This window comes from Triticum urartu, chromosome 3A, assembly GCF_056163025.1.
Source record: "Triticum urartu cultivar PI428250 chromosome 3A, HENAU_Tu73, whole genome shotgun sequence".
NCBI classification, from domain to species: domain Eukaryota; kingdom Viridiplantae; phylum Streptophyta; class Magnoliopsida; order Poales; family Poaceae; genus Triticum; species Triticum urartu.
In genome coordinates this window covers 149,244,232-149,259,775 of record NC_141875.1, presented here as the reverse complement: position 1 = coordinate 149,259,775, position 15,544 = coordinate 149,244,232, and the positions used below count along the sequence as shown (strand labels likewise).

The 15,544-nt window shown below is 42.1% G+C and overlaps 3 protein-coding genes across 8 annotated transcripts; 1 reads left to right on the top strand and 2 right to left on the bottom strand.

Annotated features, from left to right (window-relative positions):
* Window positions 1-1,178: 1,178 nt before the first annotated feature.
* On the bottom strand, window positions 1,179-3,599 carry LOC147978994 (uncharacterized). Its single transcript, XM_087514978.1, has 5 exons — window positions 3,084-3,599; window positions 2,697-2,998; window positions 1,905-2,589; window positions 1,706-1,786; window positions 1,179-1,613 (listed from the first exon to the last, which is right to left on the bottom strand). The coding sequence occupies exons 1-5, from the start codon at window positions 3,597-3,599 to the stop codon at window positions 1,179-1,181; spliced, it is 2,019 nt and encodes a 672-aa protein (XP_087371104.1).
* A 120-nt stretch (window positions 3,600-3,719) lies between these two features.
* Window positions 3,720-4,547, bottom strand: LOC147978993 (uncharacterized). Its single transcript, XM_087514977.1, has one exon. The coding sequence runs from the start codon at window positions 4,545-4,547 to the stop codon at window positions 3,720-3,722; it is 828 nt and encodes a 275-aa protein (XP_087371103.1).
* Window positions 4,548-8,255: 3,708 nt separating this feature from the next.
* On the top strand, window positions 8,256-13,367 carry LOC125543361 (uncharacterized). 6 transcript variants are annotated; one of them, XM_087546667.1, is made up of 5 exons: window positions 8,256-8,581; window positions 11,703-12,125; window positions 12,586-12,822; window positions 12,940-13,053; window positions 13,134-13,367. In XM_087546667.1, exons 2-5 carry the CDS (start codon window positions 11,721-11,723, stop codon window positions 13,140-13,142), a joined length of 765 nt encoding a protein of 254 aa, XP_087402793.1. In that variant the 5' UTR covers window positions 8,256-8,581; window positions 11,703-11,720; the 3' UTR covers window positions 13,143-13,367. The 6 variants fall into 6 exon arrangements, with proteins under 6 accessions (XP_087402793.1, XP_087402792.1, XP_087402790.1 ...); XM_087546666.1 differs by having other exon boundaries at window positions 8,257-8,581; window positions 12,937-13,053; XM_087546664.1 differs by having other exon boundaries at window positions 8,257-8,581; window positions 12,940-13,367.
* The last annotated feature ends 2,177 nt before the right edge of the window (window positions 13,368-15,544 follow it).

Below are 15,544 nucleotides of genomic sequence, written 5' to 3'. Positions count from 1 at the left end.
CTAGCTCGCTGGTACGGATCCACGCTGAGCGTACCCTCACGCATTGCCCAGACGAGGAAGGACGGCGGCGGCACTGCGAGTCCTGTGGGGAAGGCACGGGCCTTCTCGCCGTCCGTCAGCTGCTTGGCCAACCCGCGCGCATGCATGCGCATCATCTTCGGGGTGGGGAACCAGGTGCAGACTTCTCGAATCTGCGCGCGGAAGGACTGGTCGTTGTCGGCCAGATCCTCCAGTGCGAGCTTCCAGCCCTCAACGTTCGCCATGGCGGCGGTGGCCGGCGGTGGTGAGTGGGGAGAGCAGGCGACGTGGTCGGTGTGTGGGGAGTGGTGAGTGGGGAGCGGAGTGGTGAGTGGTGGGCGGAGCGGTGGGTGGGCATGGATTTATTAATGCGGTGGGTGGGAACGCGAACCGTCTAGAATGGAGTGGGCGTCTCTGTGAAGAGTACAAGTAACTTTGTGCATCTAGCACTAACAAGTTCCTACTCTTACCGCACTGGCATTGCACTCTACTTCTCTAACCACAGGTCTTGGCTTCGAGACCCAGGCCAGCATTTTTTTATTTTTTTTATTTTGGGCATCTCCAGCACACAATAAATGGAGCAGTACAAGTAGATGGAGGTGCAAAATTCAGTTAGTTCAAAAAAATCCGCACTGGCATGGAAAGTGGAGGTGCAAAATTCAGTTAGTGCAAAAGTGGAGGTGCAAAATTCAGGAAAATGGAGAAGTACAAGTAGATTACTCCATGTAGCACTAACAAGTTCCTACTCTTACCGCACTGGCATTGTACCCTACTTGTCAAACCACAGGTCCTGGGTTCGAGACCCAGGCCAAACATTTTTTTGTTTTTATTTTTATTTTTTAATTTTGGGCGTCTCCAGCACACACAATAAATGGAGTTCACCCAAATTCAGTTATTTCAGTAAAATGGAGTACATGTGCTTCATCACCATATTCAGTTACTTCATACATTCACCAAATACATAAAATTCAGCACAAAATTCAGGAGTTCAGACATTATGAAACAACTCAAGTATATTGTCTGTCACCAAAAAATTCTAAATGTCATTGCCACAAAATATAAATTATGAAAAATGTCTTGCACTCAAAAATGCTGCCATGAAGTTCAGACATGAACTTCTACAGTTTAGCATGAAGTTCATTTATGAACTAAACAGACATCTAACTGTCACACCCAGGTGCATTCTGAGAAACTGGAATTTCTTCAGTTAAATTGAGATCAGGTATTGGCTCCCTTGCTCCATCTTCACCAAACATGAGCCTGTATGCTGGATAAGTGCTAGCTTCCCTCCTGTCTCTCCTCCCAGCCACTCCTCTGCCTATTGCTCTACTCCCAGAAGATCCTCCTTTCTCTGTAGTGCCAGATCTCACTGTCTTTCCTTTCTTCCTTCCTCTTCCTCCAGTTGCACTTGACCCTGGCTCATCTGGATGTGGTACTACTGCAGCTTTCTTCCTTCCTCTTCCTCTTCCCCTCACACTTGTTGTGGCTGTGGTTGTGGTTCTTCTGGGAGGGATAGAATCCCTAGCTTGCACCACAAAAGCAGACTCTTCAGGAAGTGGCCCAGGAGGATTCCAAGTGCTCACATATGCCCTCTCCTATGCAGGATCACAAAATGTCAGGAACATATAAATGAGAAAATGAAATGCAGGTACAAATTCAGAGAAAGACAGTAATATTAAAAGTGCACCTCCTGGCCTATGGTGTAGACCATACTGCTTCTATCATTCATAGGATCAAGCCTAGGATCAATTCTTGTTGGCATAATATCCTGTAGTCAGAAAAAAAATCATGTTAGTAACATAACTGAACTTAAATGCAGTTAACTGAAATCACTGTTCAAAGTCCTAATTCAGAGGAAAACAGTTAACTGAAATCACTGATTTAACCTGCAGAATTGAAGGATCTCCAACTTCATCATCATCTTCTAATTGAGCTTCTTGTTGCCTCATAAACTTGGCATGTCCTCTCTTGTTGTGGTCAGCACTACCACACACTGAGCAATGCATTGCCACTCCTTTTTTGTTGATGTAAACAGTTCCATCTTTCTTCTTCTTCTCTTCTGGTGTCTTTCTCCTGTTCTTTGCTGGCTTGCCCATTTTCTTTGTGAAGACTGGAGGGTGGATGGGAATGCCATTCATCTTTTCCCAGCTTTTCCTGTCCCTCATAGGCATGATGTTGTGCCCATATGCCTTTAGATAGTTTTCTATGCTATAGCACTTGTGAACCAATGTTTCAGGGTCAATCCTATCAGCTCTACAACAGGCAATCACATGATTGCAAGGGATGCCATCCAATTGAAATTTTTTGCAATCACAAGTTCTTGCTGGAATATCCACAACATACTTGTTGTTGCCTGATTCAACACCATAAATGCCAAGTCCTGAATGTGTTGGAAAGTAGTTACCTGAGTACTCTGCATTCTTGTCCAGTTTCTTCCTAATCTTGGGGCAGATAAGTCCAATCCACTTTTCTGAAGCTTCTTTGTACTTTCTGTCATGCCTCACAGTAATTTTATGTGTTATGCATTCTAGCATTGATATAACACACAGTTCTCTTGCATCCAAGATGTAGCTGCAAGAGAGACATAGTAAAGTGTTGTCAGAACTCAGTGACACTGCAAGATTGTGTTAAACATAACTGAACTTGTTTGCTACAAAAGTGAACTAACTGAAGTTTACCTGTTGTACACCTCTGACATGTTGTTCAGCAAGATGTCACACTTGGGGAAATCTCTGAAGTATGCTTTCACCCACTGGTTGGGGGGCTTGCCATCCAACCAATTATATGCCTCCAAGTTCTGTGCCCTCAGCTTCTCTCTGTTCAAGGTCCACTTGTCCATATTAGTTGACCTAGCAATGGCCCACAACATATTCTTCAGTGTTTCTCCTTTGAACTTCTGGTGGAAGTTTTGATAAAGATGTCTAACACAAAATCTGTGTTCTGCATCTGGCCATATCTTCTCAACAGCATTGATCAAACCCTGCAAAATTAGTTCATAAACATGTGAGACAACAGCGCCATATGGAAATATGCAACATCAGCATGTTTGGACAAATGGAACACACCTTTTGCTTGTCACTCATTATAGTGAAAGGGGAGGTGTTAATGATGTTCAAATCATTTTTCAAAGTGGTGAGAAACCATTCCCAAGAGTAAGTTGACTCCACCTCCACCATCCCCATTGCAATTGGAAATATGCAATCATTGGGATCAATCCCAACAGCTGTAAGCAGCACACCCTTGTATTTGCTCTTCAGGTGACAGCCATCAACAAATAGAATTGGCCTGCACCCCCTCAGGAAACCTCTCTTGCAAGCATCATAGGACCAATATAGTGAAGATAGGTGATCTTTTGGAAGCAGGTCACCTATTTCCTTCACTTTGGTTGTGCAAACAATGAATTTGCTCCCTGGATTACTTCTCCTCAGTTCTTGTCCATAGTCCCACAACTGGCTGTATTGTGCTTTCTCATCACCATGTATGATCTTAAGTGCAGCACTCCTGGCCCTGCCAAGCTTCATTCTCACTGGATTAAGCTTGAACTTCCGCTGAACTTTCCTTCCAAATGTACCCAAGTCCATGCTCTTGTTGTCTCTGAACTCATCCATAAATATCTCAGTCAGGTACTTCACTGTCAAGCACTTGGAATCCCATGTTTTCTGACAGGTGTGCTCTCCATTGTACTCTCTGATGACAATGCTTCATGTTCTATTGTCTCTAGATACTTTCAACCTCCAAGGGCAATCAGGTTGACACACATCAATGAATCTCTCTGCCTCATTTCTAGCTTTAATGATTTTCACTCTGTTTTTGACTGTGTAGGCAGTGACTGCTTCCCTTAGCTCTTTCATTTCTCCAAATACTTGCCCAACCCTGAAGATTGGGTTGCTCATATCCATTTCTGCATTGAATGTTCTGAATGTATATTTCAACTTCTCCAACTCATCTTTTGACAGGTTGAGCTCATCATCATCCAGTGGATCTTCCTCCTCAAATATCTCTTCCTCTTTTTCATTGTTGTCATTCAATGATTTGTCCACATTCTGAGCAAACAAATCATCATCTCCATCTTCACAATCATAGTCACTATCATAAAAGTCTGAGTCAGTTTCATTCAACTCTTCTTCTCCATCATTGTTTTCAAGTGCATTATCTGCATTGTCTGCATCTGCATCCTCTCCTTCCATTGCATTCTCTGCATCATGATCTGCCTTTGCATCCTCTCCTTCCTCTGCATTCTCTGCATCATGATCTGCATCCTCTCCTTCTTCTTCATCCTCATTTCCATCTGCAGTTGGGCATCCTTTTAGTATGATTTCAGGATATAAGGTCTGAATCTTGTTCTCCTCATCAACTAACAAATCCAATGTCTTCGCTTCTCTGCTGGACCTCACCATAGCAGCTATAACATCTGGATTGTCCACACAAAGCAGGCCATCACCATAGTCTTTATCTGGCAAAATCCAATACACCTTGATTTGAGGGTCTGTAGGGTCATAGTCCATCCTTGCCAAGCAATACTTGATCATCCCCAGTGACCATGTGTCTGAATGACAGTAGTCAAAAGCTTGATGACTGCACCCAATGTAAGAGAACTTCATTTCTCTTCCTATGCATTCCCCCAACAAAATCCCATTGTGCTCAAACTCCACTGAGAAAAACTGGCTAGCTTCTCCATTTGTCACTGCAATAATTGACACATTAAATTTTCAGTGCACAACACATTCAACTATAACCGAATCATAGTTTCAACTGACAAAGTACAGTGCTCAAACTCTAACTGAATCTGTACATGATTTTCAAAGAGAAATATGTACTGAATATCAACTAAAAGACCACCCTTTCATCACAAAACAATAGTAAAAATGCTGAATTTCATCTCAAAAAAGCTTGTACTTTTGCCAAACAGAGAAAGTAAGCATTTTTTCACTGAAATATCGACTGAAAGACCACCCTTTCATCACACTTTACAGTGCATTTACAGTTCAGTGCAACAATAGCATATAATCTCTGAATATCTGAACAATAAAATCACATGAACACATGACCCCTTTCCTCTCTGACCTAAAGGACCCCCCTTTCCCTGTATGCTACCCAAAACCCTAGGTCAAATCCCCTCACATTGCCCTTGATTGACCCCCCTGAATTCCCCAAATCAGCATCAAGAAACCCTAGACAAGCTCATGGAAAGTACTTCCCCTACGAACCCTGGGGACGCACACAACCAACCCTAGTGAGCAGATCGACCCAGAATTCACACTACATCGGCATGATCGGCCTAAAAAACCTAACCACTCGCCGGCAGGAACAGGGGAAGCAGAGGAGAAGGCAGAGGAGGCAGAGGAGGCAGAGGAGTGCTTACCGTATTCAGGAGGCCACTCGCCGGGTTCCCTACGCCGCGGCTCCATGGCGCTGATGAGGCCGACGGCGGCGTCGCCTCGTAGGAGCAGGAGCAGATGACGAGGAACAGGGGACGCGCGAAAGAGAAGGGAAAGGTTTTGGAAGGGGTTTGCATCGGGCCTGACGACCAGGGGGTTTTCTGTCGGAGGTATGGTATGGACTGCTCTACGAAATTGCTAAAGCGCGAGGTTTTTTTGTAAAAAACGCATCGGGCCCGACAAAGCCTACCTGGCGCGCCACGTGTGCAGTTCGGGCTGGCTTTGTATGAATTTGTTACAGCAGTCAAGTTGGAGGACTAGTTTTGTGGGGTTTTTTAGTTTGTGTATGAAACTGTTCCCACCCCTACAAGTTTATGTACCAATAGTGGTATTAACTCTTAATACGTACTCCCTCTATTTCAAAATATAGTGCGCCCGCGCTTTTCGAGGCGCAACTTTGACCATAAATTTAGCCAACGAGACCAATTGCGATGGGAGAAAAAATTATATAATTGAAAACTTCTTTCGAATACGAATTCACTGATATAATTTTTGCTTCCGCCGCAATCGGTCTTGATAGTTAAATTTACGGTCAAAATTGAAACACGTGGATAGAGAAAGCACCACATTGTGAAATTGAGGGAGTACTAGATACACGTTCAATAAGGCGGTGCGGCCCTGCGCTTCCCAGCGTGTCGCTGGGAAGAGACGGAGCACGAGGCCGAGTCGGACTCCGTCCGCTTGCCAACCCACGCAGTAAAGGACCAGGACCTCGAGCCATCGCCCTCACTTCGCCGCCGCATCTGATCTAGTCCAAGGGTTTAGACTATCCGTTGAGCGTCGAGAGCCGTCTGCCCGCAAGCGTGGGTGTGAAGTATGTCGACAGGGACCGGCGGGGGGCCGCCGCCGACGGAAAGAGCGTCCTGGTGGACGTGTTTGGTAGGCCAACACAACCTCCAAATCTGTTTTCTCAGATAATTCTTTCCTTTTGGTCCTTGACTCTGCTCTTACCTTGGCCAATTTTCAAGATGCGGATGGTTTTGAATATTAATTGAAGCAGTAGATAAAGATTGCACCACAAATTTGTATTTTAATTATTCCTTCGGCGTATCAATTTAATAGGACAACCAATTTGCATTGAAAATATTTTTATTCATAGACTCAATGTCTAAGTCGAATAATCACTGCTAATTAAATCTGCACTTTGAAAGGTACTCACCGCCGAGTCTCTTTTGATGACTCCAGTCTTTGAAACAATGAGGAATTGTTTCGGCAATGTGCAGGTAGGCACCCTGTAGATTATTCTGATTTGATTATGTTATCTTATTTTCGTCAAATAATATTAACTACGAAAGCATACATCAAGTTAAACGAAACTATACTAGATCCTGAGGACAATACAAATTTGTACGCAACTAAGACAGCCTTAAAGATACCTTTTGCTTAAACTATGTTCTACTTTATTTATGATCTGTTGTGGAAATGGTGCATAAGCTGGTTAGGCAAATTGGATTATCATAATTTATTAGATTGGAAACTAATATATATATATATATATATATATATATATATATATATATATATATATATATATATATATATATATAGTAACACTATTCGTCACCCTGGTTGAGGAATAGTTATTCTTCACCCCCTTTTACCATCAATGCATCGTAATTTCACGTTCCGTAAGTTTTGTCTTATTTCCGAGGCAAAAAGGAACCGTAAAAAAATATATAATTGCTGTAAAAAATATTTTATGTTATGTAAAATTACAAATATAAAAACATAGTCTAAAATACACATAAACTGCAAATTTTCTTGTCTTATGACCTATATTTTTATTTTCTTATGTCAAATTTTACGTAGTGAATCAATAGGAATGTAACTATTTGAATTTGAAATGTAATTTAATTATGAAATGGTCGTAATATTACCTCGGATGAAGAATAACTTATTTTGCACCCTGGGTGCAGAACAAGTTATTCTTCATCCGAGATAATCTTACGATCATTTCATAATTAAATTACGTTTCGAATTCAAATAGTTACATTCTTATTGATTTACTACGTAAAATTTGGCATAAGAAAATAAAAATATAAGTCATAAGACAAAAAATTTACAGTTTATGTATATTTTACGCTATGTTTTTACGTTTGTAATTTTACATAACATGAAATATTTTTTACAACGATTATATATTTTCTTACGGTCTCTTTTTACGTCGGAAATAAGACAAAACTTACGGAACATAAAATTACGATGCACTGATGGTAAAATAGAGGGGGTGAAGAATAACTATTTCTCATGCAGGGTGACGAATAACGCGACCCTATATATAAGGCAATAGATAAACTTAGTGATTGCAAAATTTGCGCTTTGTATCTTGTTATGTGCTTTGAGAATGATTAATTGTATTTTTCATCATATCATAGAAAGAGCGTATGGTTAGTTCCTACTAATTTTTTCTTGGACTACATAATTGCCCGTGCGTTGCAATGGGCTACACATATTTTGTATGCAATGACTCTGATATAAGAGCATTTTTTATTCAACATGTCAATGACTGCACTTTGTTTGTTAATTTAGCTATTTTCCTGGTGAGTTCTTTAGGTTCATCTTACGACACAAGATTGAGGCCCAGTTCTTTTGAGCAGATTATGGAGAATCTTGGTCCCGAAAATCCCGAGCGAAAAGAACTCGATTGAACTTCCAAAATCTCAACCGGATTCTCTAGAATCCTAGTACAATCCCAAAATCCCAAAATACCTGGTTTCTCCCACAATCTCAGGATTCTGGCAAGTCCCACCAAAGAAAACGCTTGGAGTTAACAGAGTGCCCCTGTTGCAGCAGGTTATTACGGCAAAACTGCCACCGAGCCACCCACGACCGATGCCGATCTATTCGCATCGCGCGACCTCGAGTAGGGCCGCCCGCTAAGATTCCAGCGCCGCCGCCCGCCCCAGTTCGCCATCCCGGACCACGCAACCGCCGGCGCGGACCTTCCCGCCGCCGGTCGGCACTCCCGCCGCAGTCCAGCTTCCTCTGCGGGCCCTTTCCCCCTTTGCCCTCTGCCGCCACCGGGACACCCGGAAGCTGCCGTCGGGCCCCTCCGCACCGGCTACCGATGGCGCCTCCGTCCCGAAGCTGCAGCCGAACATAAACATCTCCTCCACTCCTCCACGGTGATCCATCCACTCTCCCAACTCTCTGTTTTTCTTTTTTTTAGCTATAAACTAGGTAGATGCAAAAAAGCTGTTGCATAGATAGAGGAACCGATGTGTCAATTTGTTAGATGGATGGATAGATTGATTATTCAATTTGTCACATGAATGGGTGGATTGATTGTTCAATTTGTCACATGGATGGATGGATTGTTTTATTTTGTTTGATGGATGGATTGTGCTAGAATTTTTTTTGTTGATATTGTCAATACTACTGCATATTGGTGCTATTGCCGAAACTTGGCTTTGGCTCACATTTGACAAGATATTGTTCGAAACAACAAATTGTTAACAATTCATCAAACAGTTTCTGTCAAGGGGTGCTATAGACATTTCGGCACACAACTCTTTCCAGAATCTCAAACTGGAATCTTAGAAAAGAACTCGACGCCAGATTCTGGGGGAAGCAGATTCTCGCAAAATTTTCTAGAATCTTGATTCTGCAGAATCCCGGGTGAAAAGAACTGGGCCTGATTTTGGTACGCGCAGATTTTGAAATTTGGTGATAAAGAAGATGCCATCTAATTTGCTGGCTCTCTTTCGCTTGTGTTGGCTTATACCGTATTTATTGTGTTAACAGTAGTGGCCTCCTGACTTGTAGTTGGGTAATCTTGATGACTCGATATGCAGAGAGGTGTCAGGAATTGTTGTTATAAACTATCGAGGATTCAGAACTGAAGCTTGAACAAATATTTTGCCTTGAACATTCTACTTTTATCTTGTCATCCTCACTAAATATGATTCTGGTTTGTTATTGATTTTTCAGCAGAGACTTTTCTTCTCATTGATGCTTCTTTAGTGGAATTTGGATCATGGAGTTGCTGGGGAACTATCTAGTTTTATTTTGATTGATAGCTAGCAAAGCTAGTTTGATGATTTCTGCTAGTTGTATACTTTCAAGTTAGCTTTGTACATATGCCAATTTGTTTTGTGCTTATTTCATCCTGGATTTTAAGATGCAAAGCACACTTGGGAACTTCTAATTTAATTGACAACTAGTTAAACACTGATTTGATAATTCCTGCCGATTGCATATTCGTTACATCCCGGATTATCAGGACAAGGTATCCGTTCGTATGTCACTAATGTTCCATAATCCATACATTTAATGCCTAAAATTGTGGAAGGTTATGTGCCTAGTGATGAAGATACTCTAGCTTCCTATTTCCGAGACCGAAGATTGGAATCACCCTCACCCCTCTTAAGAAATCATCAGCTTACTCATTCAAGTTCTGGAATTTTTAGCCCTTATATTTATATGGAGTGCCCCCCAGTCTGTTTCCATGGTTGTTGTTGTTGTTGTTGTTGTTGTTGTTGTTGTTGTTGTTGTTGTTGTTGTGTGTGTGTGTGTGTGTGAATATTGCCTCGGGTGGATGGTGTGTGCCTTGTCTGTGTGTTTGTATGCTTGTATGCTTTGCTGGATGATTTGGCTGTAGTGTGGCATGCACATGAACATGACTTGAATTGCTTTGAGGTCATGCTTGGATTTGTCGGACTACTGTTCTACATACTTGTCAATGATGATTGCACTTGGTTTTTAACTATTTCCTGGTGAGTTCTTTAGGTTCATCTTATGACAAAATAAAATTTTGGTATGAGCAGATTTTGATATTTGGTACTCCCTCTGTTCCTAAATATAAGTCTTTCTAGAGATTCCAATAAGAGACTACATATGGAGCAAAATGAGTGAATCTACACTCTAAAATATGTCTATATACATCCGTATGTAGTTTGTATTAAAATCTCTAAAAAGACTTACATTTAAAAATGGAGGGAGTAATAAAGAAAGATGCCACCTAATTTGCTTGCTCTCTTTCACTTGTGTTGGTTTCTATTTGTTGTGTTAACAGTAGTGGCCTCCTGACTTGTAGTGACTTGATGCTGAGAGGTGCTAGGAATTGTTGTTATAATGGTCTTTTCTAAAACACATCTAGATGTGCCCTAAGTATCTAAGCCCCGTGTCATTGATTTTACGCGAAGATTCGTGTGGGTATTTTTTTTCCTTTTTCTTTTCTTTTTTTATATTTGATTGAGTCACTTAGGTGTGCAATAATTAGGGCACATCTAGATGTGCCCTAAACAGACCCTTGTTATAAATAAACTAAAATAATGCATATTGGATTTCCTTGAACATTCTACTTTTCTCATGTCTCCGGTTAGTGTCATGATTCTGGTTTGTTGCTTATGGAATTGATTTTACCAAAGGGAATATTCTTCTTATTGGTGCTTCTTGAACAAATAGTTTGCCTTGAACATTCTACTTTCTCATGTCTTTGATTAGTCTCCACTAAATATGATTCTGGTTTGTTGCTGATGGAATTGATTTTTCAGAAGAGATGTTCTTCTCATTGGTGCTTCTTGAACAAATGGTATGCCTTGAACATTCTACTTTTCTCATTTCTTCGATTTTGTTGCCTATGGAACTGATTTTTCAGAAGAGATGTGCTTCTTGAACAAAATAGTTTGCCTTGAACATTCTACTTTTCTCATTTCTTCTATTAGTATACGATTGTTGTTTGGTTCTTATGGAATTGATTTTTCAGTAGAGAATGTTCTTCTCGGTGGTGCTTCTTTAGTGGAATCTGCATTATGGAATCTTGAGTTGCATCTGCTCGGGTTGATGGGGAACTTCCTAGTTTTGTTTTGATTGATACTCCCTCTATTAATAAATATAAGCCCTTTTAGAGATTCCAATATGGACTACAGACGGAGCAAAATGAATGAATCACACTCTAAAATACATCCTATATACATCGGTATGTAGTCCTTGTTGAAATCTCTAAAAGGGCTTATATTTAAAAACGGAGGGAGTAGCTAGCAAAGCTAATTTGATGATTCCTGCTGCAAGTTAGCTTTGTACTTCGGTCATCCTGGATGCTACTTTGATCACTATGCTTTGTACTACACTAGTGTCAAAAACGTTCTTATATTATGGGACGGAGAGAGTACAATATAATATGGATTGCACTAAATTAGTGACAATTAATATGGATTGCATGGCTTACATAGTTTTATAGTTTTTTAAGTAGGAGAGATTTGAGGTTAAATGCTTATTACTAATGTTATCCACATTCTTTGAAAGGCATCCTTCTCAAGAACAATGGTGATTTTTTGTGAGGCTTGGAACACAAGAACAAAAAATATGATAGATTTCCGTTTGCTTTCACCTGGCGATGAGGATGATGCTAGCAATGAGCAGCAAGATCCGGCATCTACTGTTGCTACTATTGATGGCAAAGAGCGATCGACATGGCAAGCGACTGCTGGCAATGCTGAGGATGATGACATTAAGCAACTGCTACCAATGCCGCCACCTAATGAAACCAGTGATGATGTGGTTGACTTTAAGAAAGTCATACGTTTTTGTCGACCTGAACCATCGGTGGAGCTATTGGCTGTGTATCCACACTTCTTCCCCTTTGTTGGGAAAATCGCTGTTGACGAGAATGGTGGTCAGTTTGTCTACCACCAAGAAGAAGGAGAAAATCCCAAACTTGACTCTGAGGTAGGCATGGTTCATTTGATGATAGCTAGGCTCTGTCATGATATAGGGTTGTTTTAGAGTTGGGCAGAAGAATGTTAACATGTTGGTGAAATGCTAATTTTACTTATCTTTATTAATCTTAGATTCCAACTTATAAGTTGTATTTCTCTTGTTTTGTTACATAAGTTATTTACCAACATTTTCTTCATGTTTTTGTGACACAAAGTTGATATTATATTTGTGTACACACACACACACACACACACACACACACACACACACAGGCCCTTGCGTGAAAGCATGAATATTCTAGTAGGTTAACCCGCGACTGCACATCTATTATACTCCCCCCTTGAGCGTTTTTGACACTACACTAGTGTAAAACAATGCTCTTATATTATGGGATGGAGGGAGTACTTATGTATCATTTTTTATGTTGAATGTTCATCTTTTGTTAATCTCATTGATATGATAATTGCAGGAAAATTTGGTGCTCACAGGGCCATTCAAAACTATCTCAGGATTCGGTTCCGGTTGCATGACAATTGAAATCCCTGAGATAAGCAGACCTGGTGTTATTGACACTGCTACTCTAGTTTTTGGAGATTACCCATGTGTGGATGCCAAGCATGAAGATCGCCTTATCACAACAAAGTATGGCCGCCACCTCGTTGTGTCATATGTGTTGATGAAGGAAGGCTTGGGGGTCCATGTGCAGGTCAGCCTCCGCCTCTTTGGTGACGATACATTTCAGACCATCCACTTGCACGGTCAAATCACTGCACATAACCGGGTCTTCGAGGATGACAATGTGTTGCTCTTCTTCTGTGAGGAGGAGGAGAAGGTGCAGCTCACCCCCTCTGCTGGCAATGGTAGTGTGATCCTAAAGCCAATGCAGCGGTTCATTGTTACGGTGCCAATCAATCCACAGCCATTTCTTACAATTAAGGTACGGTTGAATGTGACAACTCCAAGCAACGAGGGGGTTCCCATCCCCTTTGAAGGTGATGTTGAGTTCCCTCTTGACAGGGACCATAGAATTCGGACAATCAGCACAAACCACGGTGAGGTGAAAGTCAGTATCACGTACAATTGAAGAAGCCTGGAGAATTGCAAGCATGAAGCAAAGAAGTATTTGTACGAGGTCTTCCGGTTGTACTGCTAGCAATAAGAGTCAAAAACTTGTCCTTTGTATAGCCCTTGTTTATTGATGTCGTTATCACAATATGAATTTTTTAATATCAGTGATTTGTTTGCAAGCCAGTCTTCCGTATGGGGATTTTGAAAACTACTGTAGATGACATGCCGCTAGCACAATTTCCAGTCACTGGCAGGTGGCAGCAAACATATCCATAACAGTCTATTGAGGTGCGACGACAGTTCCTCGATGCAAAAAAACCTATGAGTCCTTAGGCTCCATTTCAAATATCACCATATAAAACTTACAGGCATCTGCCCGTCATTTTAAGTTACACGTGTATTCCATTACATCGATGCCAAGCGTGGACTAATGGCTTGTCCAATAGTCCAATATTTGGACCGACGCAATGGATTTCTGACGGAAGGACTCCGAGCATTGCCATCGGTGGCCTCCTCCTGGGAGCGGCGGAGCGCAAGTCAGACGGTCTTCTCCTTCTCAGGGCTGCATGGGATGAGTTCGGGGTCAACGGATCTAGAGATGTGGGGCTCAGATCTGCTTCCCGCCAAGTCCGGAAATCGCCGGTGGGAGTTTGGGTGGAGGAGTGGAGGGGAGAGGAGTGGAGTGAAGTGGCTAGAGGGCTTGGTTTGAAAAGCAGATGAGGACGGATATATCTGGAGTCGGATGGGTCAGCATGAGCTGGATCCGACATGGCGCATGTGGGATCCTAGCCGAAGCGCTGAGGGAGAAGTACTTAGGTACGGTCTTCCAACCACCTTTTTTTGCGGGGATATCACAGAGCTTTATTCAACGAATGCACTCGCCGAGCAGTCAGCAAGAGGCTGCTGATCAGGAAGCTAGGGGTAGAGTCTAACCAGCTATCGGTCACATTAAGCGTACATCCACGCTTAGCACGGAGATATGCAGGACTATTTGCTTAACTTATTACATGTTGAATATTAAAAGAAGTAAGACTAAGAGCTAGTTTTCTAATTTCTGTTAGAATTGGTGCAGCCACTGAACAATCAGTGTAGCGAGAATTCAAGAGGCTAACTGCTTCTAGACAGTCGGTTTCCATGATCACGTGCGTATAGCTTTGGAGTGTGGCAAAAATGACGCGTTTCTTCATAGAGAGAATTTTGGCAATGAGTGAGTCCGTGACACCTGCAAAAGACTTACATCATGCACCCTTGAAACCCGATGCAGAACGAGCAACACCACCGACGCCGGCATTGCCATCATCAAAGTGAACAGCAGCATCTGTGTTTGTTTTGACATGTAACACGTCTGGAGGCTGCCAGCCAAACTCGGGCAACTCTAGTGCCCGCTCACGGGGCAAATCCAGAAGCGCTAGATCCTTCTTGATTCTTCTAATTGAAGTAACCGGATCAATCCGCTCTTTCTCATGTGTCCATCTGTTCCTGGACATCCAAATAACCCACATCACTGTAATGATGATTGCTCGGCCCTTGTCCGAGAATTGCTGATCACATAGGACGTCTTTCTTCCATATAGAAGGATGGAGTCGTGGAACATGTATATCAAACAGTAGTCTGGCTTCCTTCGAGAAACGACGGGCATGAGAGCAAAGTAAGAGTGCATGTTCCAAATCTTCATCCATTGCTAGGCAATTTTGCAGGTGCTTTCTTCTTTAATATGGCGATGCTTCAATGTGCACTCGTCCGGCACAATACCTCGCATTATACGCCATCAGAAGACCCTCATTTTTGGGACTACCTTGAGTTTCCAAATAGCATTCCACATCTGTTGTTGATCCACTGAAGTTCCTGTAATCTGCCCTTCCTCTAGAGCCAAACGCTCTTTCTGATTCACGAGAGCATGATACACCGATTTAACAGAGTAAATGCCGGATTTCTCATAAGCCCATGCTAGAAAATCCTCATTGCCACCCTGCCATAATGGAATGTTCAATATAGCAGATGCGTCCGGTGGTATGAATATGCTACGCACAAGATCATGTCGCCATGTCCCTGTTTGTTGTATCAATCAAATCGCTTACTGTTTGTCGTAGCTTTGGCATCATAGTAACAATAGAGGGAATCCACCTGTCTTCCCACACCGAGATCGTTGATCCATCTCCAATTCGTTTTATGAGCCCCATTTTTAGTGCATCTCTTCCTGCAACGATCGCCCTCCATGTGGCTGAGGATGATTTAGGAACTGTAGCGAGTAAAAATTCAGAGTCTGGAAAGTACCAACCCTTCTTGACCCTGGCGCAGAGGGAGTTGGGATTCATCATGAAAGATCCCCTGACGCCCAGTTTAGAAGTATTCCTACAAAC